Genomic DNA, 26471 nt, shown 5'->3' with positions numbered 1-26471 from the left:
ACAGGTTTCAGACCAGGGAAAAACTGTACAGGTCAAATTCTTCATCTGACTGAGCATATCGAGGAAGGCTATGAGAAAGGCTGCATTACGGGAACAGTTTTTGTGGACCTTATGGCAGCCTATGACACGGTGCAACATAGAAAAATGCTGCATAAAGTCTACCATATTACCCGGGACTTTGACTTTACAAAAACTGTTCAGACCCTCCTGGAAAACCGCAGCTTCTATGTGGAGTTTCAGGGCCAGAAAAGTAGATGGAGGAGGCAAAAGAATGGTTTACCCCAAGGCAACGTTCTTGCACCGACCTTGTTTAACATCTTCACGAACGATCAGCCACAACCACCACTCACAAAGAGCTTTATATGATGACCTTGGCCTTACAACACAAGCAAAAGATTTTGAAACGATTGAAAACCAGCTCACTAATGCCTTGAAAGATCTCTCCAGCTACTACAAAGAGAACCACCTGAAGCCTAACCCTGCCAAGACACAAGTGTGTGCTTTCCACCTACGTAACCGAGAAGCCAACAGGAAACTGAAAGTTACTTGGGAAGGCCAAGAGCTCGAACACTATTTCCATCCTAAATATCTTGGTGTCACCTTAGATCGAACATTAACATATAGGAAACACTGCATGAACACCAAGCACAAAGTAGCTGCACGCAATAACATCCTGCGGAAACTGACTGGCAGCGCATGGGGTGCAGACCCACAAGTAATAAGAACATCAGCCCTGGCCTTGTCTTTCTCAACTGCAGAGTACGCCTGTCCTGTCTGGCACAAGTCTGCCCATGCGAAGCAGGTGGACATAGCACTGAACGAAACATGCAGAATCATCACAGGATGCCTTAAACCTACACCTGTTGATAAATTCTATAAGCTAGCTGGCATTGCCCCTCCTGACGTGCGACGGGAAGTTGCTGCTAACGGTGAGAGAAAAAAGGTCGAACATTGTGAAAGCCACCCACTGCATGACTATCAGCCTCCTCCCACCAGACTCAAATCAAGGAAGGGCTTCATGAGAACCACCACTCCTCTCGATGTTCCTCCAGCAACAGCAAGGGTGTTCCTCTGGGCAGCTAAACCAGGCAATCCCAACTGGATGGCCCCCCATGAGGGTCTTCCTCCAGGGGCAAACCAAGAATGGGCAACTTGGAAGTCCCAAAATAGACTCAGAAGCGGAGTGGGCAGATCAAAAGACAACCTGGCAAGATGGTACTACCTGGAGGAATTCTCCACCTTGTGTGACTGTGGAGCTGAACAAACAACCCCTCATATGTATGCTTGCCCACAATGCCCTGCCTCATGCACGGAGGAGGAGTTGTTTAAAGCTATGGACAATGCGATTGCTGTTGCCCACTTTTGGTCCAAAACTATTTAGCTGTTTGTGATTCCTTTATTTTATCACTTTTAAACTTCTTTATTATGCAATGCTTTTGACACGAAATAAATAAATAATTTCTGACTGTCTTTTGTGGAATTCAAGGAAGCATATCTTGGCAATTTTCCTTTAAGACTCAAGGGAGCAGCTAGACACTGTATACTTAATACGGTTTGGCACCTCTTTAACTGCCATGGCTTAGTGCTATGTTGTTTTACAAGGGCTTTAGCCTTCTCTATCAAAGAGTGCTAGTGCCTCACCATACTAAAAATCTCATGATTTCACAGCATTGAGCCGTGGCAGTTCAAGTGGTATCAAACTGCGTGTATCCTACAGTGTGGATACATTTTCAGCCTAGTTCAGTCACAGCAAGGTGTTTTCCTCAGCTGCCATGAGATCAGAGCCGGCCCTAGGTATTTTTCAAGTGTAGGCGAACAGAATTTTGGCGCCCCCCCAAACCAATCACTGAAAAGTAAAAGCGTTGGATAAGCGAAAATGTTGGATAATAAGGAAGTATAAAGAAAAGCCTATAAAACATCAAATTACATTATGATTTTAAAAATTAAGCACCAAAACATCATGTTTTACAACAAATCAATAGAAAAAGCAGTTCAATACATGGTAATGTTATGTAGGAATTACTATATTTGCAAATTTAGCACTAAACATTGAACAGGGATATAGGGCAGTGTGGACTTAGATAACCCAAATAGCCCTCAGTATTAAAAAAACCTCTAAAATCAGGACAATAAATAAAGAACAACACTCTGAAAACAGAAGAAATCCAGACAGTAAACAATCAGGGACAGCTAACTCCTCCCAAAAAAAGATTCTCCCAGGCAAGAAGAAGCCAGGCCTTGAAGCCACAGGGCCATTAAATGCTAATCAAGGTGATTAATTACAACATTCACACCTGCTACAAAGAAAAGTTCTTTCTCCCACCCTGGACCTTCTACAGATATATAAACCCCACATACCTAGCTTCCAAGTTCCTACAGACCTCACAATCTCTGAAGGCCCCAAAGGTGGGCTTGCGTGGTGCGAAGGTGGGTCTGCGCTGGCCGGAAGGCCCAGCGCGGCCGCTGGAAGGCCCGAAAGAGAAGGAGGTGGAGAGTGGTGCCCTCCTCCCAGGACGATGGTGCCCCCGGGACGATGGCGCCACAGGCAAATGCCTATTTCGCCTTATGGTTGGACCGCCTCTGCATGAGATCATAGCCTTGGGATCCACCTAAGTCCATTGGGCTCTCTGCAGCATATTTTTTGCACAGATGAAAGGGTTTTTCTGTTTGCAGAGTGGAATGAGATCCAGTGGAGGTTGGAAGAAGGCAGTAGCACTAGAAATGCCCCTTTTTCCTCCTGACATTACCTCCCATTCTATTCTGGAGAAGTCCCTGCCTCTTTGAAGCAGCTAGTCACAGGATGTAAGGGGCTGCTAGGGAAATGCAGAATAGTCAATTGTTTAAAATTATCTCTTGCCTCTTGTGGGAGGATCTCAAAAGGAATTCACAGGAATTCTGCATCCAACGCAGAAAGTCAGCAGTTCTCTGTATATGCCTGTCCAAGATTTGAGATGTATTCTCTATGTCCCATTACTTTCTGTTGTGGGCCCCTGGTTAAAATTTTTTTCCTCTGGAGGCTCAGTTGGCACCAGCATTAAGAATCATTTTGGCATCAAGTTAAAACCTGACTTTTTATTTAAGCCTTCAAGCCAACAACCTAGGCTGCACATATTTTATAGTAAGTTTTAAAACATTGGTTCTTAATCTTTTAAATCATTTAAACTTTTGTAATTGTTTTAAGTTGATGTTAATGGTCAGATCTTTGAATAAAAGATGGAGATGAATATTTTAAATGCTTATAAGATTGTGGTATAGGATGTATACTTCACTGAAAGGTTTCTACCTTCTTACAGAAACTAATACCAACGACTGTTGTAGTTTGGTGTTATTTTTCTTATACTTGTGTGATTTGCTATGCTTTTCTCTTCTGGTGGTTAAAACTGAACGATCTTTAGGTTTATTGCATTGTATCACTAATAGCTTACTGTTTTATAAGTAGTTCTCATTACAAATAGATAATAACTTGTTGGCACCCAGCAGTATTTTCGTCTTTCAGTGCTAAACATACCTACTAAAACATACGCCTCATTGAACAGAATGGAAACTTCTTCTGAATAAACATGAATAAGGCTCAACTGTGAAATTATTTCTGAACTTCTTAATTTGAAACTGGCTAGCATTTGATGTCTTTACTCTGGTCTCAATATAAGTTAATATGTGTTCTTTAATTTGGAGGTAGAGACATTTTAGGCTATTTGGGGTACTGTTCACATCCTTGTACTGTTATCATCCTAAAGTGGTATTTAAATACTTCTTGTGTTCAATGAATAGATATCTAAATATGACTTGTATTAACCTCCAGCAAATCTCTTTTCATTGTACAGTCAGTCTTTCATGTTCACTGAAGTTAAAGATGCAGGACCCCTGCAAAATTGGAAAATAATGACTTAAAAAACTTTTTTAATCTGAGAGAACAGCCCTAGGAATTTCTGGGTCTTCCAGCATGACTCTATGATCAACGTCTGCCCAGAGTTGGTCACAGAACCATGATGGAGGACCTACAAATGCCTAGAGAAGTATTCTCCCTTGGAATCTCTAGGCCCTCCAGTGTGTCTGCATGGTCAGTGTCTGATAGAAAGTTGACTATAGAGGACCAAGAGATTTTTAAAGAAAATTTCCTAAGCAATCCACAAAAGTTAATCTGCATATGTGGAGGGCCGACTATAAAACTTGTTCTACCTTCCTCTTCCCGTGCCTCTGTCATGTCAAGTAAATAAGAAAGTAGGTAAATGAGAAATGTAAATATGAGCATGGATTAAGTCAATACATGTTCAGTCACTTATATCAAGTCACTTTAAAAATCTTTAATAAAATCTGGCTTTAACTCCCTTCAGACAGAATTAATATTTCAGGATAGTTGTTAAATCTTACTCATGTCTATTTACTATAAATTAAAATCATAATTGAAATAACTAATTGTAATTACAATATTTAAATTACTTTGTCTTATAGTGCCAAGGCATGCATGCAGATATATCTGAAGGGAAGTGACCTTTCCTCCTTCGTTAATTTAGCAAACTGTAGGTAGTATTCTGTGTGAATTTGAAGGCTACGGAGCCATCTAAATTAGCTACTGTGCGGAATGGCATACTGTTGATAAAACGTTGGAAACCAAATTAGCTTTATCTTGCACCTAGCTGATAGCATGATTTCACTCAGGGGACTAATACATCTCTAAATATGCTAATTCTGCTCTTATTCTTGTTGGGTGGCATTTTAGCATTGACACTGTCGTTTTAATGAAAGGGGGTCTCAGCTTGCCATGTTGCCTTGTAATCTAGGGACAGAGATGAGCATTGCTAGAGAACTGAAATAGAAACCTGAGATAAAGGAATGGTTTGACATCTACAAACTCTGCAGATAGATCTTCAAAGGTTCACTCAGGCATGGTTTTGAAGAATTGTAGCTAAAAGACACAAAGCACTATAAGTACCAATGGGGGAGTATTTGGACTTTATATTGGAATACAACTTCATATTAAAAGTACTACTTCATAACATTGAGCCGTGGCAGTTAAAATGATGTCAAATTGAATTGCATCTACAGTGTAGATGCACCCAGTGTCTACAGCAAACCTGTTCTGGCTTGCTGAAAGGGAAACAAGGCTGAGAACCTGCTATTGCTAGGTGTGAAAAGCATGTGGAAAGAGCTACTTCTCTTACAGTATATTAGAGTGACTGAGCAATGGAAATGGTATATTCTCTGGTCCTTGATAAGTCAAGGTGCCTGTTAAATTTGTTTAATTGTGATGTCCAAATTGCCTCCGTAGTTAGATTGATGTAATGTTTGTTCACTCTTGGAACACTTGTCTCTAAGTGGTCAGAGAACATTTTGGCACAAAAGTGAATGTTTACTGTGTAATGTGTATAGAGAAAGCTTTATTTTTTATTTTGTGTCAAAAGCATTGCATAATAAGTTTACAAGTGATAAAATAAAGGAATCACAAGCAGCTAAATAGTTTTAGAACAAAGGTGGGCAAAAGCAACCGCATTGTCTGTAGCTTTAAGCAACTCCTCCTCAGTACATGAGGCAGGACATTGTGGGCAAGCATACATATGCGGGGTTGTTTGTTCTGCTCCACAGTCACACAAGGTGGAGGATTCCTCCAGGTAGTGCCATCTTGCCAAGTTGTCCTTTGGTCTGCCCCCTCCGCTTCTGAGTCTGTTTAGGGACTTCCAAGTTGCCCATTCTTGGTTTACCCCTGGAGGCAGACCCTCATGTGGGCCCATCCAGTTGGAATAGAGAAAGCTAAATTACCATTAACTGTACTTGCCTTTGAAGTGGCCATGTTGTACCTAGGGGGGAAATGGTTGCAATCATATATCAGGTTAGGTGTGCCTAAATATATGAGAAAGGACAAATTCTATAAGATGTCATGATGCATTGCATCTCGTGTAAATTTTATGATGACCTTTTCAGATAAGAAAGACTTGTTGATATTTGAGAGTTTTGAAATACAGAATTGAAAAGATTCCCCTAGTGAAACGTTTTTTATAACATCCAATCAGATTTTCCTTAAGCTAAAGGAAGACATTTGAAGAGTAAAGGGAACGGCTGCTGAACACACAGAATAAATTGTATAAGGGACTGCAAGCTCTCCATATTCATCCTGAGATATCTGTTTGGATCAATAAAAACTGATCTTGCATCCTTGCAATATTTCCAGTTTATTTAGAAACACTTATATTCACTTGTATGTGTTTTTATATCACTTATGGCCTTATAAAGACACACACACAACTAAACAAACATTCATTGTGGGCAAGTTTTCCATAATTGTATTGGGAAAACTATATATACTGTATATCAGCTGTTAAAAATACAGAGTCTTTATTCTGACAGGAAAGACAACAAGAGGCCAGTCCCCTTCTTCAGAAATGGCTTCCATTAAGTTCAGTGGGACTTTCCCCAGGGCATGTTTACATATGCTTTATACAATTTCTCAGTGACTTGTGTAACTAAGCCAGTGTTCATCCTTGCACCAAGCTCCACTTGATGATCCTCAGGTTTTGAGAAATAAAGGTGTTTAGAACAGGATGTGGGAGCAAAAGGTACTGTCAGCCAGGCAACCATTGACATTTCTGGGAAATTTACAAAACGCTAATTCATGCAAAAGTTGCCTTGATGTGTTGTGGATTCCCCTTCTTTGGAGGTCTTTAAACAGAGGTTGAATGGCCATCTCTTGGGATTGCTTAAGTGCCTTGTTGCATGGACTTTGGAGTCCCTTCCAACTCCATGATTTCTTGGTTTATGTTAAAAATCACCTTGTGTAAGGTTCACCAGCACAAAGGATGATCTGCTTGGAGAACTGGTCTGCTGGCCAATCTTAGCCACCAGAGCACTTCTATCAGCAGATTGCTCTATCAGAAGCTCTCTGAGATCAGCAGGCAGAAGAGCATTTTGCCAGTGGAAATGGTTTTTGTCCAAAATTAACCCCGTACAGGCAGCACTTCATTAAATTAGGATTGCACTGTTAGTCTTTTTATTCACAGTTTATAGCCATTCAAGGCTTTTTTTCCCTAAGTTCCCTCCTCCCCAGGTGTTGGGCTGATGAATTATTGTGTGCTTGCTAGAAAAACAGCTGGATACGGCTTATTCTAAAAATAGGGGTTATTTTAACAGAATGGTTTCTTTTGCAAAAGAAGTCTAAAACATCTTAGTTGAAATCCATATTTAATCAGCAGGATATGATGGCAGAGGACAACTGCTGACATCTAATGAATTCTTCTAATTTGCTAAATTATTCTAAATAATTAACAGTACATTTAATGTCTTGACAATTTAGTATCAATCCAGAAAGCTTACTGTGTTAAATTCATTATTTTCTTCAGTTCCATATAATGGTCAGCAATTAACTGAAAATTTTGAATAGTTCTCTGCTTTCCATTCAGAGTTTTATTTTGCTTCTTTGGAAATTTTTTAGCATTAATAAATAGATTTTTTATTTATATTCAGTGTTGCTTATGATATAAGTTAAAGCAAAATGTAACTGAGATTATATATAGTACAGAAACATTAAAATAATTGAATAAAGGCAGTGATTTAAAACAGATATGCATTCTCAAAATGTGAAGCAAGTTTCTTTGAGAAATTCTGAGATGCTGAACAAATGTGTAAGTCTAAACATATTGGCAAAAATAAACATTCTATATCTTATTCTTAATTGTAATAATCCAGTATAAGGGACGCTTTGAATAATAAAGTTATCTAACTCAGTTTCATTACTTTTCTGTGTGCATAACATCTGGTCTGAGTTTGGATTTTGCTGTTTTTTTCCTTTCGCCTTCATTTTGCATGACCTGATGACGAATTCTGGAGAAATCAAAAGTATAACCATCGCTCTGTGGCATGTTGTTTTGACCTAATAAATATTAGCCCAGTGTGGATTTAAAATAACCTGGTTTCTTGAAATGTGTCAATTTTAAGATATTTTAGACTTGGCCATATAATTTTAATTTAATTTATCTTTGTATCGAGTATCTTAAAATTACTCAGTTTACTGACTTGTTTTAAATAGGCAAAAGGATAGCTGTGCGCTAATTAATGAGAAATAATTATGTTTTTAAAACTTCGGGAAAGATAAGGCAGCACAGCTATAAGGTCACAGGAGACTGACTCCAAACTTTTATTGTCTTAAAATAAATGTATATTAGAGAGCATGTTAGAATTGTAATAAATGAAACAATACTAGAATCTAATGTGTTAGTATGAAGATGCAGGAGCTTTTAAAATACATGTCCTTGTTCTCCATTGTTACTATCATAAAACATTTTTTTAAAACGGGTTTTCCCTTAGTCTCTGGCCAGGGGTCATCATGATAGAGAGATGCTAAACTAGTTAATCACCCTTGAAAGCTTGCCTGTATATTACATCTGTGTCTATAGTTGTTGCTCACAGCAAGACATGTTTCTCTCTCTGATCTTGTTTTCTTTGTGTTCAGACTGTGGCTTGATAACCCATAGATTTTCCCTTTGCTAAGAGACATATGGCAGGGAATGCCTCTCCTGTGACACAACTGCTTTCTCCTTGTGCCTTGAAGATGTAACATAGCTGAGGGTAAGGCCAAGAGCTCAGTCTCCCTGCCTTCTGAGTCCTCTAAATGTCACGCTGTCAAGTGGTCTGCTACCTATGAAAGATGATAAAAATAAAAGCTGACCTATAGAACCACTGTGTAAAAGGCAACCCCCCCCACTGACTGATATTACAAAAAGAACAGTTATAATCTACTCCTGGTTGAATCTTTTGCTTCCAGTTCTTCCAGTTTTGCTTTCTTTTAGTTTTTAATTTGTACAGCCATTTCTCCACATTTGCAGTTTTGACATTTGCTAATTTGATTGTTCACTGATTTTGTTTAAAATATTATCTGTAGTAATCTTAAGACTTTATGGTCAATTTCCTCCTTTCATGCTGAAGGACCTAGAGATTTCTAGACTGAACATCTTTCTAGGTGTCTCTGGGCCTTCCAATGCAATTTTGTGGTCTGCTTCCAGCTGCATTTGACCACAGACTTGCACTGCAACATCTAGAAATTCATATAAAAGTTTTATCTCAAATTAAAAAAAATCTTTATTTGCAGTGTTTCACTTTCACAGGGATCCAGTGTTCCTAACCCCAGCAAATGTAGAGGGCTAACTGTAATTAATTATTGTGTTTCTTTAATTCTAAGACACAATTCCCCCCTCCCTCCCCAATATAAATATCTCTAAAAACAAGGTGCGTCTTAGAATAATGGGTGCTTTTTAATATACAAAAGCTTTTTCTCTTTGTGGTACTGAGATTAGGTGTGTCTTACAGTAGAAGAATTGCAGTACAGTAGAGTCTCACTTATCCAAACTAAACGGGCTGGCAGAACCTTGGATAAGCAAATATCTTCGGCAGAAAAAATGGAAATCAAAGATACAGAATGGGGGACGCCTGGCTTGACAGCAGTGTGTGCGAAAAAGACCTTGGAGTCCTCGTGGACAACAAGTTAAACATGAGCCAACAATGTGATGCGGCTGCTAAAAAAGCCAATGGGATTCTGGCCTGCATCAATAGGGGAATAGCGTCTAGATCCAGGGAAGTTATGCTCCCCCTCTATTCTGCCTTGGTCAGACCACACCTGGAATACTGTGTCCAATTTTGGGCACCACAGTTGAAGGGAGATGTTGACAAGCTGGAAAGCGTCCAGAGGAGGGCGACTAAAATGATTAAGGGTCTGGAGAACAAGCCCTATGAGGAGCGGCTTAAAGAGCTGGGCATGTTTAGCCTGCAGAAGAGAAGGCAGAGAGGAGACATGATAGCCATGTACAAATATGTGAAGGGAAGTCATAGGGAAGAGGGAGCAAGCTTGTTTTCTGCTGCCCTGCAGACTAGGACATGGAACAATGGCTTCAAACTACAGGAAAGGAGATTCCACCTGAACATCAGGAAGAACTTCCTCACTGTGAGAGCTGTTCGACAGTGGAACTCTCTCCCCGGGGCCGTGGTGGAGGCTCCTTCCTTGGAGGCTTTTAAGCAGAGGCTGGATGGCCATCTGTCGGGGGTGCTTTGAATGCGATTTCCTGCTTCTTAGCAGGGGGTTGGACTAGATGGCCCATGTGGTCTCTTCCAACTCTACTATTCTATGATTCTATGATTCTATCTTGGATAATAAGGAGGGATTAAGGAAAAGCCTATTAAACATCAAATTAGGTTATGATTTTACAAATTAAGCACCAAAACATCATGTTATACAACAAATTTGACAGAAAAAGTAGTTCAATATGCAGTAATGTTATGTTGTAATTACTGTATTTACGAATTTAGCACCAAAATATCATGATATATTGAAATATTGACTACAAAAATGCCTTGGATAATCCAAAACCTTGGATAAGCGAGTCTTGGATAAGTGAGACTCTACTATATTAACAAAGTATTTCAACACTAGCATTTCACTTGAAAAGTAGATTATCAGTACTTTAAATAAACGTATGCTACCTTGATAGACATTGCAAAGAATACGAAGAATTTCTTAAAAGTGTACTAATTCCTTGATCAAACATTCAGACCAGGTTGTAATTGGAATAACTCTTAAGTACTATCCCTCGATGTGTGAATACGATGGCTTTCCAAGTGCAATGTTTGGCAGTGGATACGTAGGTGACTGTGGAGCCTTATTCTTGACCCACATGTTCTTCCACAGTGAAAACATCAATTTCCAAGTGGAAGGTGGTCTCAGTCAGAGTTGGCTTGACACGCCTTCCTCTTGGCACATTTCTCCCTTTCTTCAAATTCCACTGCACTGCTGATCACAGCTGGTGTCCAGCTAGAGCATTCAAGGGCCAGAGCTTCCCAGTTCTCAGTGTCTATGCCATAGTTTCTAAGGTTAACTTTAAGCCCGTCTTTAAATCTCTTTTCCTGTCCACCAACATTCCATTTTCCGTTCTTGAATTGGGAGTATAGTACCTGGTTTGGGAGATGGTGATTGGGCATTCAGACAACGTGGCCAGTCCAGAGGAGTTGATGGCGTGGGAGCATTACTTCAATGATGGTGGTCTTCCAACATGCTGACATTTGCCCATCTGTCTTCGCAAGAGATTTGCAGGATTTTTGGAGGCAACGCTGATGAAATCATTCCAGGAGTTACTCTGAAGTAACTGAGGGAGGGAGATGCACAAACAAAACAATTTTCTTCGTCTTTAAAAATTGGTTTCTATAAAAATGTTGAGATAATCAATCATTATTGAGAATATGTTTACCGCTTGTATTGCGTAGGATTGTGAAATTTGTTTTTTAAGAAGTAGTTTCTTGGTCTTATCATGTCCCTTTAGACTGAGCATTTATTGTAAACCTTTGATGTTTATCCAAGGCTGCGAGCTTCTCAGGTTGACAGTTTCAGTGGGTAATATAAATCTCAGGGCTAAATTGAAATCGGAAATTAGCATAGACTTTTTCATGGTGCTAGAAAGATTTTTTAGACGCTGCCTTGTCATTTCCCTGTATTGCAAAGAATCTTTAATTGGCTATAATTGTTTGCATTGGCTTATTCTGGCACCCTATACTTTTTTAAATTCTTTGGGTAATGGTGCGGACCAAAGATTTTCAGAAGAAAATCAGACTGTGTTTTATAGATTATAGCATACCATTGACTGTGTATATCATGACAAATTATGAATTGCTCTTGAAGAAATGACTATACCCTTGTATTTAATTGTTCTGATGTGTAACATGTACAAGGACAAGAGAACAGTAATACGGAGAAAAGGAATGGTTTTCTGTTGATAAGGGGATCAGGCCAGGCTACATTTTATTATCCTATCTGTTTATCTTGTACACTGAACATGTATACATGCAGTAGGATTAGACTCAGAGGAAGGAGGCATGAAAATTGCATGAAGGAACATCAACAATTTAAGATGTGTAGTTGATACCCTATCACTAGCAGAAAATACTTGGAATGGTTACTGAAGAAAGTCAAAGCAGAAAGTGCAAAGGCAGGTTTGCAGCTGAGTTTTAAGAAAACAAAATTAATGACCACAGATGATTTACATCACTTAAAAACTGACATTGAAGATGTCAAAATAATTCAGGATTTTCCATACCTTGATTTAGGCATTAATCAGAATGGAAACTGCAGTCAAGAAATTAAAAGAAAACTAGGACTTGGAGCAAGAACTAGATAAGATTCTGAAATGTCAATATATATAATTGAATATTAAAGTTTTGAATGTCTGTTCCATCATATTTCTAAATACTATGTATAATTATAAAAGTTGGACAATAAAGAAAGCTGATAGGAAGAAAATCAACTCATATGAAATGTGCTGTAGAATAGTTTTGTAGATACTGCAGACTACTAAAAAGATGAATAAATGGGTCCTAGAGCAAGTCAAACCTGAACTCTCCATAGAAGGCAACATGTATAAACTGAGTGTGCAGCTACCTGCTGTAGAATTGCTTCACTTTGACACGACTTTAGCTACTATAACTTAATGATATGGAATCCTGGCAATTCCAGTTTTCAAAGTCTGTGTACTTCTCTACCAAAGAATACCGGGGCCACGCCAAATTGTAACTCTCATGATTTTATACCATTGAACCATGGCAGTTGAAGTGGTGTCAAATTGCATTACATTTACAACGTACATGCATTCTGATACGTTAATGCTCAGGAAATGTCTTGAGAAAACATGGCTCACTAAAAAAGACAATAATTCTTGGTAAGATAGAAAGCAGCAGGAAAATAGACCAGATTCCAGTGAGTTAGATTCAGTCAAGGAATCACCACCCTGAGTCTACAAGATCTGACCACAGCTTAAAGGTTTCTTATTTATAGGGCCATCTTAAATTCAAGTCAACTTGATTGCCATTAACAACTATACATTTTAAAGCAGAAATTTTTATCTCCATTGGAAAAAATGGTTTTTTTCTCCATGTCAACAACAGATTTTATGTTCATCACAAATTGTGTCCTCTGTACATCCATCAGTTATCAAATGTATATATTATTGGACTAATTCTAAATAGATAGAGCTATGTTGCATATTAGGAAATCATAAATATTTTTCAGAATATTTGTATTCTGGATGTCTGGATGTTATTTTTTATTTTTTTTATCATTTAACAATGAACCCTTCAAAACTGCAACAAAAATTGGATAAAATGAAAATTTTAAAACATTGAAGGGAAGGGTGATTTAAGCTTAATGATTTGTTTTTAATGTCACCAAAGATGCAGATAACTGATTTCCCACTACGGATTATCTTTTGCAATCTGTTTTATGTTGCAGGTAACAGCATCAGACCTTTTACACCAGAGCAAGCCAAAGAAATTGTAATGTCTCTTCAGAAACCTGCCGTCTTCTGCAACATGACTTTTGACTGGCCAGTACTTCATTGGAGTGTTTCATATCTTGCTAATCTTTTTAAAGGAAAGAGAATACGTTTTAGAATAGGAAAAAAGGACATGGGCACAGGTAAAGAAAACTGAGCGAAATGTGTAATTTCTCAATTTGTGGCAAATCCTCTAAATTGGCCTTATGGTAGTATTACTTTTTGTTTGTTCAATTGGGAGAAAAAAAGAGGGATATAAAGAGTACTACTACTAAAACCACTGAGTCCAGTCTCAAGGATTCTGGAATAAAACATCCAAAACCAGTTTTAGAAGGATAAGAAAGAGTGGGCTTTCCTAGAAACTCCATAAAATGAATGCCATCAAAGATGTTTTGATCTTCCAGTTTCTATTTCTGATAGTAGTGGCAGTTTTGGCAAGATATAAGAATGCATGAGGATTCTTATGGTAGGGGCTTTGTTTAAGGGTGTTTCGATTCTGGCAATTTTTGAACATTAAAACACCAATATATTGAATTATGCTCTGAAAATAACTGGCAACTAAGCTTTTTTATCTTACACATTGCATGTTCTGTTCAACTAGGACCATCAACCAACGGGATGTCGAGATCAGTTAACATGTGGCATTTACATTCAATGGATTTGATAACCTCTTTCAGTTAATTAGAGCTTGAAATCCACAAGGATAGATCTAATTCTGGGAAAAGGTTCTATCTTTAGGTCAAAGTCTTTGTGTGTCTTGCCAGAATAGCCAGTCTTAGGGACAATCTGTTTTTCCTGAGGCAAAATGCTGTTGCATACTAAAACAAAATGAAGATGTCATTAAAGAAATTCCCCGTCAAGTAACTAGATGTATCTTTTCTCATCAAGAAAAATGACTCCAAAAAAATGCATGATTTACACAATAGTACCACATATTAATGTGTAATGTAAAACTGCTCCCTCAATTGCTTTTTTCTATGCCTTTTTTCTTCAGGCTGATATTGTCAAGATTTCTTCATTTTTCTGATTTACTTATTCCATTATCATTGGCTGACTGTCCTTGTGATAGTTTTTAATTATTCACTTTGTACCTAATGAATAATTTTGTATTTCTTGCTGAATCAGAGATGAATTAAATCAAAACCTCTGCTTTGAGGGACATGAAATTAGCAATAGCGTTTTTTTGTCTATGCCATTCATATCTGGATTTTGGAAAGGACATATCCATATCTTGAAAGACTACATATTACTTGATTTCCAAATCCTTTCCCTGCTTCATCTCGGGATCATGCAGTGCTCTGTACATGCTATTATTTAAAAATATTTCACATATTTTAACTTCTTTGATTAGCAATTCATTTCAATTCATAGTTTGTGTGCAATCAGCCCTCTGTATCTACAGCTTCTGCATCCACAAATTCACTCAACCAGGGCTCAAAACCTTCAAACAACATTCTAAAAAACAAACCTTTGCATTGTTCACCATTGCATTTATAAGGGATGCCATTTTGCTACACTGTTGTGCTTAAAGAGACTTGAGCATCCATGGATTTTTTTATCCATTGAGGATCCTGGAACCAAACCCAAGTAGATACTGGGTGCTCACTTTAATTCTGATTCCCATCAACTCATATCTTAACAAGACTGACCAGTCTTTGATTAATAGTTTTCAATGCATTTGAAATTCTATGTGAAGAAGCAAATGGGTATAACAGTTTAAAGGGTGGTTCATATTTATATCTTATGCATAGGGGTATGATGTTCCCCTTGTATCATGGGTAGGCCATTCTGAAAAATCCTGTGTGTGTGTGTGTGTGTCTATACACACCCACACAAACACATAGAGAAATAAATGGAAGTTCACTTTTGGTTTGTTTTGTAATGTGTTTTTAAAAGTTAACCAAGGAGAGGCGCAAACCCATTTCCAGCAGAGGCAGTTCACTCATTTTGAGCCAACAGGATAAACCGGGGGTCTGGAGTAATCAAGAGTGAAAATGAGTCTTGGAGGATACATGCAGCCCCAGAATTAATGCTGCCTGTATACCACACAATTGTAGCAATGTGATTCCATTTTAACTCAATTGGGGGGCATCCTACAAAATCCTGAAGTATGTAGTTTGGTGAGAGGCAATATGTTGCCATAATCATTAAATCATATGCTATCATTGTGTAATGTGAAATGGCTTGTATATCTGGTACAGTATAACAGTGGCCCCAGTTGATCACACCACCTTCCATACCTTTCTTGAGAGCAAATGGAACACATGAGTACAACTTTCTTTATACACCGTTGTGTATACCTTAATATTATGTGTGTGGTCTGTTGTACCCAGTTATCCTACCAGAGGTGCAACTTGATTGTCTTGAAAATAAACATCTAGAGCTTAACAAAGGGTGTGTGTGTGTGTGCATGTGTACATGGTTTCAAGTTACCTATCAACTTATGGCAACTCTATACATTTCTTAGGGTTTTCTTTGGCAAGAAATAAAGGATACAGGGTGATGGAAAATGTGTTCCCTTGCTACTTCGTGGTTTGCTTTTTGCGCCCTCACTGTTTCACAGGTTTTTTTTGTGGTCCAAGGCACTCTCAGAATGCCTTGGACCTTAATGCTATCCAATCAAAAGTGGTATCTATCTATCAAAGATCTATCTATCTTTCGCACATGCGCTCTCTCCCTGACCCGTCTTCCGGGAAGGCTTCACTGGCTCCCCGGGAATCCTGGAAGTTGCAGGTTTACAGCCTTCTCTGCCAAATTGCTGCCCGCCTCACCAAACTAAAACAACTACACTGCAAAACGGGCTTGCGGGTGAGGGAACACTGTATGCCACTGTACACATCCCACGTGGTTGCTGGAATTTCTGGCAGTTGAAACCCAAACTATCTGTTGGGACGAAAGTGTGCTTCTTGGATTCTTAATTTCTTATTTTGAAGGCAAGTATAGTTTCTGGAAATTTTAATACATCACCCAGCTAAATTTAAATGTTATATTGCTGACTCCCCAGTTTCTTTCATATTCTTAGTCAGTCAACCCAATAACAAGCTGGATGGAAAGAATAGTATCCAAGCTGGCCAAATAGGAAATGACAGTGATAGGAGTTTGTTCTTTTGCCTGAAGGAAATTAGAACAAATGTATGAGATTCGGGTGGTAGCAATTCCCGTGCAGTCAGAGCAATGAGGAATGGATGCCCTCAGAGCACTGACCTACTAGCAAGAATGAAAGGCATCCATATTTAAGCAGCTGTACATGAGTAGTGGAATGAAGGCTAAATGATTGTTCTGTCATTGCCATTCAGGCAACCCATTGCAATTTGCTTCCCCCAGTAACAATGGTTTCGGTCCAGAATATAATTTCATATATTATGTTTTTCAGTCGAAGGACGAGCTCTGATGAGAAATGAAGGCCTCTGATTAGCCACAGGAAATATGTGCTGTGATGCAAGGAAAAACACCCCAGCCATTATTCTTCCTTGTGTGGTATGGTGGTGAAATAAGTAGACATTGAATTTATGTATATGTAGGCATGTTAATGTGCCTCCTAACTTCCTTCTCTCATCAGCCCAATACTTCAAATAATGCAGAATGTGGTTGCATTTATTTCTATATATCATATTATTAACTCAAATTTCCATTTCAAAAGGGTTACTAACAAGTATAGTAGAGTCTCACTTATCCAACATAAACGGGCCGTCAGAATGTTGGATAAGCGAATATGTTGGATAATAAGGAGGCATTAAGGAAAAGCCTATTAAACATCAAATTAGGTTATGATTTTACAAATTAAGCACCAAAACATCATGTTAGACAACAAATTTGGCAGAAAAAGTAGTTCAATATGCAGTAATGCTATGTAGTAATTACTGTATTTATGAATTTAGCACCAAAATCTCACGATATATTGAAAACATTGACTACAAAAATGCATTGGATAATCCAGAACGTTGGATAAGCGAGTGTTGGATAAGTGAGACTCTACTGTATCAATAAAAGGAAATAAAATTATAAATTCAATTAATGACACCAATAAAAGGCCAGGTTGAGGTGTGCTCTTCCTAAGACCAAGCTGAAGTGGAACCATGACTGCTTTGACTCTTGAAGAGGACTGTATTCTTTGATCTTTGATCCCACTACTGCAAGAGTTGTTCTCAAACTTCCATTATCGATAAAAATAGTTCAACCACATGCATACTCCTGTGTAATGTTGTATCGACTGGGTATGTCATTTATTACTTTTGGTTACATATCCCATTGTTAGATTGGGTTATACAAAGAAGGCTAAAATAGTTATAAAACTTGCAACCATTCCTTTTTCAAACTTTTTAATTAAAAAAGGAAGACTAATGGCATATAGAGGAGAAAGAAGGCTTAATCTTTGTAAAAAGAGAACAACCCAACACATTTAGAAAAAAAATTAAGTGAAAAATGAGATGCAGGGCTTGCCAAAGCATTTTGTGATAGCTTTGTTGAAAAATGGCTTCCTATCTTCTAACCCACAGTTTGCCTCTTGGGCCTCAAAAGGTATGGTATTTTATTTTAAGTCAGGGAAACCCCATATAGGTTACAACATCTAGAGTTCCTTACCATTGGCTACATTAAGCCAGAATAGTGTGAGTTGGCAGCCAAAACATCTGGAGGGTCAGGGGTTCCCCTCTGTTTATAAGTCAAGTTATGCTTTCAGAATGGGCAGCATTAACTCATAGATTGTCTGCATGCATCTTTAATAAAACCCTCAGCTTTAAAAGTAATCTGCTTTCCCAAATGGACAGTTAAATTCCCTTTTTATAGTACAAAATGGCCATGGTATCATGTTTTGTATAGCATTCTCAAGGGACCGTTTGCTTGCTTCACTCTTGCCACTAGGTAACCAGCAAAAGATATTTCAAGATGTTTATCTGGAAGGAATTAACAACATAGGCTGGTTTCCAGATATGCTATTATATATGTGTGATTCTCAAGCATTTTCATCTGTCTTATGCATCCCCTCTTGGCAAAATGGCTCAAGACTATCTGTCTATCTATGCGCGACATGTACTTAAATCCCCAAATGCTGAAATTTTGACAGGCTTGACAGTATACAAGCTCAACACTGTTAAAATCCTGACATCCTAAACATCTCCATTTGCAAGCTTAACCAATATGTGCTGCTGAAAGCTATACTATAGGGAAGGGAAAGTATTTCTCCTATCCCCAGAACATACATTTAAAAATCTATTACCAAAAATAGATTCCTTGTCCCATCTGCATAAGGATATACTGGGCTTCCGTTCTGGCACCTGATCAGCTAAGAGCTGAAGGGAAGAAAGCTTAGTGTTACATTCATACCTAGTCATTGGCCAGGGTCCACTGATAGACTGGATTTTGTTGCTACTACCAGAATCATATATTACCATTTCCTTGTACTGCCCTCATTTACCCTAAGCCTATACTGGAGAGTTGGAAAACTCCTCCTCAAAACCCCCAAAGCAGCTTTTTGGTACCATGGAAAGCTACAGTGGGAAGGGGAGAGGAATAGAATCCCAGCTCTTCTTGTGAAGCATATGGAAGTGCATCACTTTATCCTTGGCTTTTCACTCCTTTAACTAGCCTTGATCTGAAATCCAACTACAAGCTCTGGCTTGTTAGAAAAACAAGGGAATGCTCCCTGGATGGAACGGTTTTACACACATTTGGTAAACAGATTGCAATAAGGATGTACCATATGTACTTGAGTATAAGTCGACCCAAATATAAGCCAAGGCACCTAATTTTACCACAAAAAACTGGGAAAACTTATTGACTCGAGTATAAGATGAGGGTGAGAAATGCAGCAGCTACTGGTAAATTTCAAAAATGAAAATAAAAATAGATACTGTACCAGTAAAATTACATTAATTGATGCATCAGTAGTTAAATGTTTTTGAATATTAACATAAAACTAATTTAATAATAATAAGACTTTAATAAGATAAGACTGTCCAACTCTGATTACCTATTTACTCGAGTATAAGCCAACCTGAATATAAGCTGCCCAGGACTCTCACTCAAGTATAAGCCAAGGAGGGCTTTTTCAGCCCAAAAAAAGAGCTGAAAAACTCGGCTTATACTTGAGTATATACGGTAATTTACTGTAATCTGTATTACAATCCATAAAGGGATTTTTCCTCCACCTGACAATAATTCTGGTACATTTAATCACTTCTACTTGTAAGAAGAACCAAGTAGGAGTGATTTAGTAGCATCCATATGTCTACTTGCTCTTAAGTAATAAGATCAAATTTGGTGTTGGGCAGAGAAAGAATTTTTTGAAAGAATCTATGCATTCATTCTGAAAGTTTCCAAGGAATTATGCTTCCTGCAAATGCATCTACAGTATTTCAGTATTTCTCTGTGTTAAGGAGATTTTTTTCCCTACAACTACTTTTCAGAAAGTCAACCATAAGCCACTGAAACATACTTTCTCCTTATATCACAAGAATCTTGTCACTGTGTAGATGTGGGCAAAAGAAATATTGCCTGTTAGATACAAACATTGTCCTATATGTGGCATTTTCGACTGAGACATCCAAACTGCTGTAATTTCATTTGTGGTTTATATTGTATTTAATCAGCAATTGGAGCCAAGAAAGTAATGTATAGGTTTATCTTCGAACCTGCCTTACTTTTCTTTATTCTTGGTGTTGTGTTCAGTGTGCATATAATGTTGTCTCTTCTTCTATTGCTTTAGCTCCTCTGTTTGAAACAGAGTGCAGTTATGTAGAAGCTACACTTGAAGAGTTTCTTGCCTGGAGTGGAAGACAGCCTTCTTGCTCTTGTGGACCATTCAAGGCTTACGATTTGCATAAATACTGGACTTATGCTGACTATAAGTACATTGCTCAGTTGTTTGAAGACAAGCCAGAGCATTTCCAGGTACAATGTTATATTTGTTCTGTATAACATCGCAGCATAATGGGAACATTCAGAAAGCCTTATGATTATTGTGCAGCCAGTCTGGTGTAATAAAAATTGGTGTAGCATTTTTTAAAAAAATAACTATTTGTCACATTTATATCCATCTTTTCTTCCAAGCCAGCAAGGATAATGTGCATACAGCCAAAGGGGGACATATAGGCCAGATACTCTTTTCCAATGCAGGAAATCCATAACTAGAATATCCTGGCTGTCTTCTTAAAAGACATTCAGGAATGATCTGCTAAATCATTGTTGCTATTATGTTATCATAACTTTGAGTAGTTTCTACCAGTAGATCTAGTAGTGCTTTCTGGTAAAACAAGCTAAGAATAATCCATTGACAACCATTGTGACAACCATTCAGTTGTGCTGGGTCCCCAATCTAGCGAATTCCAAATCCAGCTACTCATATAATTTTTCCATACCACTGGCTATGTTTTTTCCCTCATAAACTTGTCTATTCCCTCCTTAAAGTACAGTGCCCTGGTGAGATATTTTAAACTGAGCCAAAGTCTGTTGGTTTTGTGGCTGAGTGAAATTTGAGCCTATGCCGCCTCCACTGTAGTATAACCTCCCAATTTCACAGTATGGGACATCTGTGGTTTAAGCATCATTATCATGTGACATGAGCAGTTTCTGGTAGCCTCAGAGTCACCCCAACCTGCACATTTAGTTACAACTTGATTTTTTTTTAAAACTAAGACAGGTCCCTAACATGCTTCTTAGCAGGGGGTTGGACTGGATGGCCCATGAGGTCTCTTCCAACTCTACTATTCTATGATTCTATGCTCATGGGTGCAGTGCTCATGGGGTCATCTGAGGAGGGGGCTGACATGTTTTAGGAGGTTCCTTTTTCAGAACCAGAAGGCATATGTAGGTGTAAAGCCATACAAATCTTTTTTCCAGACATGACTAAGGATGAACAGTCATTCATGCTGAGCAGAATTAGGCTTGCTAATAACTGAGAGAGAACCCTTGAGAAAATTATTATAATGAGATGTTACCAACAAATGCTTACACCACGTGTATTTTTAGATGAATGTGGATTTTTTTCTGGATCAAAATATCAAAATCTAGTACTCCTTTTTGCTCTCTGAGAGGTGTAGGCTACATGCAGGGAAAAAGTTGATTCCATACTTAGAGTTTGAGAAAGTTATTTTTGAATGAAAATGTCCAGGCTTCCTGAGTGTTGTGGTTCAAAAATATAGTGTTCCTAACTTTTGACCATACTGGCCCCATCTTAACCACGAAGTAGTGGTGCAAAAAAAGTTATGTTAGATCAGACCAAAAAAAGTCATCACTGGCAAATCACAGTAATAGTACCTGTGATGTCAGAGTTCACCAGAACTATCACAACTAGTTATCACTGGCCAAAAGGATATTTCCAGCCTGAAAACTGGTTTTGTTAAAGTGTGTTCTTGCCTTTGAAAGTTACAGAGATAGATTTTTCAGTGTTTCTTTTCTTGGCAAAAACCTATGTCTGTTAATAAGTTTTCTTTTCTTCTAACTTCCCGTACTTATCTGCTGTTTTCATTTAGATTTTATTTAGATATTTTACTAAGGTGATGTGAAGGGTACAAGAAGGGTAGCTACCCCCTTGTTTTGTTTGGAATGATTAATAGGGCCATTTAGAAGTTGTTTGAAATTTAGATTGCACTGTTTATCATTTACAGTTGTGTGGCTTAAGGTAATGATTCCATTATTTTAATGTACGAGCAGTATCTTGCGTCTTCCCAGATTTTTTGTTCACTTGATATTACATTACAGAATTTTGAGGTATAAATCAGAGGCAAGATATATGCATGAAGTTTAAATAGAAATGAGACCTCTTAAAGTGACATATGGTTATATTAGCTCCATTGTAAGCAGCAAGCAAAATAAATGTAATTCAGAAGTAATGTGCCATCTGTTATGGTTGGGGTACTTATAAACTACATTTCTTTCATCTCTGGATCTTTTTTATTGTAGAAAAGAAAAGAAAAAGACAGTCCTTTGTGCCAGGATTTTAGTACTTACCAATTCCTTTTCAGTTCATTGGGTAAAAACTATTTTACCCATAATCACATCAGGTATTTGCTGTGGCTGAACCATTTTCAAAATAAGCTCTTTTAAAAATCTAATATTGATTATATTCACTCTCTTTCTTCTTAAGTTGCGACCGAACAGAGAAACTACTTAGGTGTGAGATTAAAGTGTAGGGATGGTTATTACCTTTAACTTTATCACCGAAATAGTTATATTGGATTTTAAATTTTATGGCCGTGGAAAGCTGGAGGAGCAACTTTTCCTTTGTGGTTTCTTGACGCTTCTGAAAAATGTTTGTATTAGACTTCTGTAATTCTTTCTGTAAATCAGGTAAGCTCCCAGCATTATTTCATTCACTTAGAAACTTATCTTGGTGATTCTTTGGTATTGAATGTCAGAAAGAGGGATGCTGCCTTCAGAGAATTTAAAATACCTTATAGAGGGCTAGTTTCATTGAATTTTTTTAGTGTGCAAGAGTTAATTCCATAATCTAGACCAGGGGTCCCCAAACTAAGGCCTGGGGGCCGGATGCGGCCCTCCGATGTCATTTACCTGGCCCCCGCCCTCAGTTTTATAATATAATGTATTGTATATACATATAATATTGATAATAATATTATAATGTAATACAATATAACACTAATAATAATACCATATAATGATATTAATTATATATTCAATATTACACATAATATTACTAATAATATTACAGTATTGTGGTATAGTTCAATATAGTAATATATAATGCTAATATTGTGCTATATTAATAATATATTGTATGTACATATAATTTGTAAGCCACTCTGAGTCCCCTTTGGGGTGAGAAGGGTGTGATACAAATGTAGTAAATAAATGCAGTAAATAATAAATAAATAAATAAATTTTAGACTTAGGCTCACCCAAAGTCTGAAATGACTTGAAGGCACACAACAACAACAACAACCACAACCCTAATTAACTTGACTATCTCATTGGCCAGAAGCAGGAGCACACTTCCCATTGAAATCCTGATCAATGTATGTTGGTTAAAATTGTTTTTATTTTTAAATATTGTATTGTTCTTTCATTTTTCTTGTTCTTGTTGTTCTTGTAGTTGTTTTTGCACTACAAACAAGACATGTGCAGTGTGCATCGGAATTTGTTTGTATTTCTTTTTCAAATGATAATCTGGCCCCTCAACAGTCTGAAGGATTGTGGACCGGCCCTCGGCTTAAAACGTTTGAGGAACCCTGATCTAGACATATGTAAAGTATGTCTTTGTAAAGTAGACCTGCTATTCCCATAATTTTCAGTCATGGAACCTTTTCTCCCACAGAACCATAACTCTTTTCCCTGATTTTCCCACAGAACCCTAACTTTGTCCCTCAGCATTGTGAACTCACAAAGTTCTTCCTTTTTTCATCTACTCATATTGCCTGAGTGTTTTGTATAATGTAGAAGGTTCGGAAATAATGAGGTAATATATTAAATATAACCACAAATCTTTATTTTGATGCAGGAAAATGTTGAATATAGCCACAAATCTTTATTTTGAAATGGGAAATTATTGGATTCACACCTAAAGGACTGATTGTTTAATTTTTGTACTTAAAACAGTATTGAAATTGGGCTTTATGTCCAACTTCTGAATATGTAACTCTGTGGGGGGGGGGGTATCTAACTTACTCCTACATTTCTTTTTCTGGATCACATCAATAGATATGAATGGGAGCAGGGATCAGATAGCCTTTTCAGCTACTGACAGCCATACGTTTATCAGTCCTACCCAAAAGTCATTCAGTGGCACAGATTCAAATTTTCTTTTCAAAGCAAAAGTATAAGCATAAACAAAGCAAAGCATAAACATTCGAGTTATAAACATTCGACTTACAAATGACTCATAGTTAAGAACAAGGTGAGAAAACAGAAAGTGAGAGAAATCTACCCCTCAGAAGGAAAATTCGCTCCTGAAAGAGTTATCATAAGGATAAGAGGCATCACTGCTTCTTGTTTCCACAACACTTCTTGTTTCCACAACAAGCCAAATTTTTCAAAAATTTTTTTGCGTACCCCTTTAAATTTCCTTGGGCCGTTCCTGATCCAAATACAGTATATTGTGACTCCCTATATCCATGAGACTGGTAACCATGGTTTCACTTATCCAGGCCTGACATTTTTTGTTCTCTCAAGGCATTTTCTAGGCTTGGTGTCCTCAAATCTTTTAAGCAGAGGTCTGATTTATGGTCCCTCAGGCTGTTGGGGGGCTGAAAAAAAATGAACTAATTGCTATGCACACTGCACATATATTATTTGTAGCACTAAAAACATGAAAGAACAATACAATATTTAAAATGAAGAACAATTTTAACCAACATAAACTTACCAGTATTTTCAATGGGAAGTATAGACCTGCTTTTGGCTGATGAGATAGTCAAGTTAATTGGGATTGTTGTTGTTGTGTGTCTTTCAGTCATTTCAGACTTAGGGTGACCCTACGCCTAAAGTTTAGAGTAGGGACCTTGGAGGGTTGCATTTGGCCCACAGGCCTTAGTTTAGGGACCCCTGTTCTAGGTCCTCTGACACAGTTCTATGGTATACTACTGCCAAAAGCCATTCATTTCAATAAGGTTTGTTATTATCCATGATTTCATTTCTCCATGGTCAGTCCTGGAATGTATCTCCCATGGATATGGGGAAGTCGTACTGTACATCAGTCATTCTGTAGACTGCAGTATATATGATCAGTCCTATCCTATTACCATTGCCACTGCCTGGCATCGCCAACTGTTGGAATACTGCACATTATCTGATAATAAATGTGTTCAGGGCAGTATATGTAAATTGCCGACTGTTGTAAGCCGCCGTGAGTCCCTACGGGGGAGAAGGGTGGGGTAAAAGTGATATAAATAAATAAATAAATAAATAAAATTTCCCCTGAAATCCAGTAAAGACCAACGGACCGCATTTTATGGCCTAACCAGTAAGTTTTTAACTATGAATTTTAAATTGTTTCATGTATTTTAATATGTGTATTTCACAGAAATGTTTTAATATATGCATTTTACTGGATGTTTTTGTGGTGTGTTCTAACTGTGTTATGCCCCTGCCTTGAGCCATGAGGAGAGGCAAGTAAGAAATAAAAATGATTATGATGATGCTGCTTATTTTTCCAGTGGATTTATGAGGTCCAGGATAAATATACACAACAGGCACATACACAAAGCCCAGGAGCAAAATAGAAAGCTATGAGGAGAAGGTTCCAAATTCAATCACTATTATTTCCATTGATTAGAGAGAACTTCTGCCTAAGGTGTAATAGAGCAACCGCTAGGTAAAGTAGATGGCCCTAGAATAGACTGGCCAGTATTTTGGTCAGATTACATGTGAGGCAGCTTTATATGTACATATTTTGCTCTGAGGAGAATCGATCCTTCTTTCTTCTGTTCTTTAAACATATATCACAATACTGGCCTGCGAACAAATTGATCATTGACCAACTGTTGTTTGGGATAAATAATAGTCATGGTTTTAGGTGATGAGGCATTGAACCTAATGTCTATTAGATTAATAGTACCTACCAGGATAGCACAGAGAAGAATTAAAATGTCCAGGTATACAAAAACAAAGAGATATGTAAATCAAATACGTAAGCCCAACCTATATAAATCAGAAGTACAGCAACTTTAGGAACTTCTCTTCATACAGGAGTTGAGTTAATTCTGATAACTCAGGATAATTGTTTTTTCTAATATAGTGAATTCTACTGTTTAAATATTATACGTTTGTACCTACACCACAGAGAACTGGAATATTTCTGTCTTTTTAAAAAACAAATATGTCTATCTTTCTTCTCACCTTCTGTTAGTCTTCTAAATGTAATAGGTTCCCAAGATAATTTAGTGAACGATTGCTTAAATATTTATATAGGCCTTTTATTCCCCATCTAAGTAAGCCAAAATGAAGCTATCATTTTCAGCTTTTCTCCCCATGCTCAAATTCAGGTTCTGTTCATCCCGAACTTGGATCATTTTTCCATTTTTAATGTTGATTCATCCCAGACTTTGAGAGTATTCTTTTTTGTATACAATTTTGTTTCAGATCCATAATTTATACTAATTTCAGGCTGATCTTTTAAAGCTTTTGTTGTGCTTTATATGGTTATCTTACATTGGTTTTTCGATTATTTTCTTAAATATGTGTGTACATGCTCTCACATTCCCTGACAATGTATGGCCAGCCCAT

At 37.6% G+C, this 26471-nt stretch overlaps 1 protein-coding gene across 3 annotated transcripts in view; it reads left to right on the top strand.

The window, feature by feature from the left end:
* hspbap1 (HSPB1 associated protein 1) overlaps window positions 1-26471 on the top strand; it is an 87754-nt gene that overhangs the window by 3636 nt on the left and 57647 nt on the right. For all 3 annotated transcript variants that reach the window (XM_062967406.1, XM_062967405.1, XM_003214904.4), the window contains exons 2-3: window positions 13253-13438; window positions 19999-20183. In XM_062967406.1, coding sequence (XP_062823476.1) covers window positions 13253-13438; window positions 19999-20183 — 371 coding nt within the window. The remainder of the gene's footprint in view (window positions 1-13252; window positions 13439-19998; window positions 20184-26471) is intronic.

The sequence above is a fragment of the Anolis carolinensis genome, chromosome 1 (genome assembly GCF_035594765.1).
Source record: "Anolis carolinensis isolate JA03-04 chromosome 1, rAnoCar3.1.pri, whole genome shotgun sequence".
Taxonomy (NCBI): Eukaryota; Metazoa; Chordata; class Lepidosauria; order Squamata; family Dactyloidae; genus Anolis; species Anolis carolinensis.
Note: the sequence above shows the minus strand (reverse complement) of the source record. Positions and strands in the feature narration are given on the sequence as shown.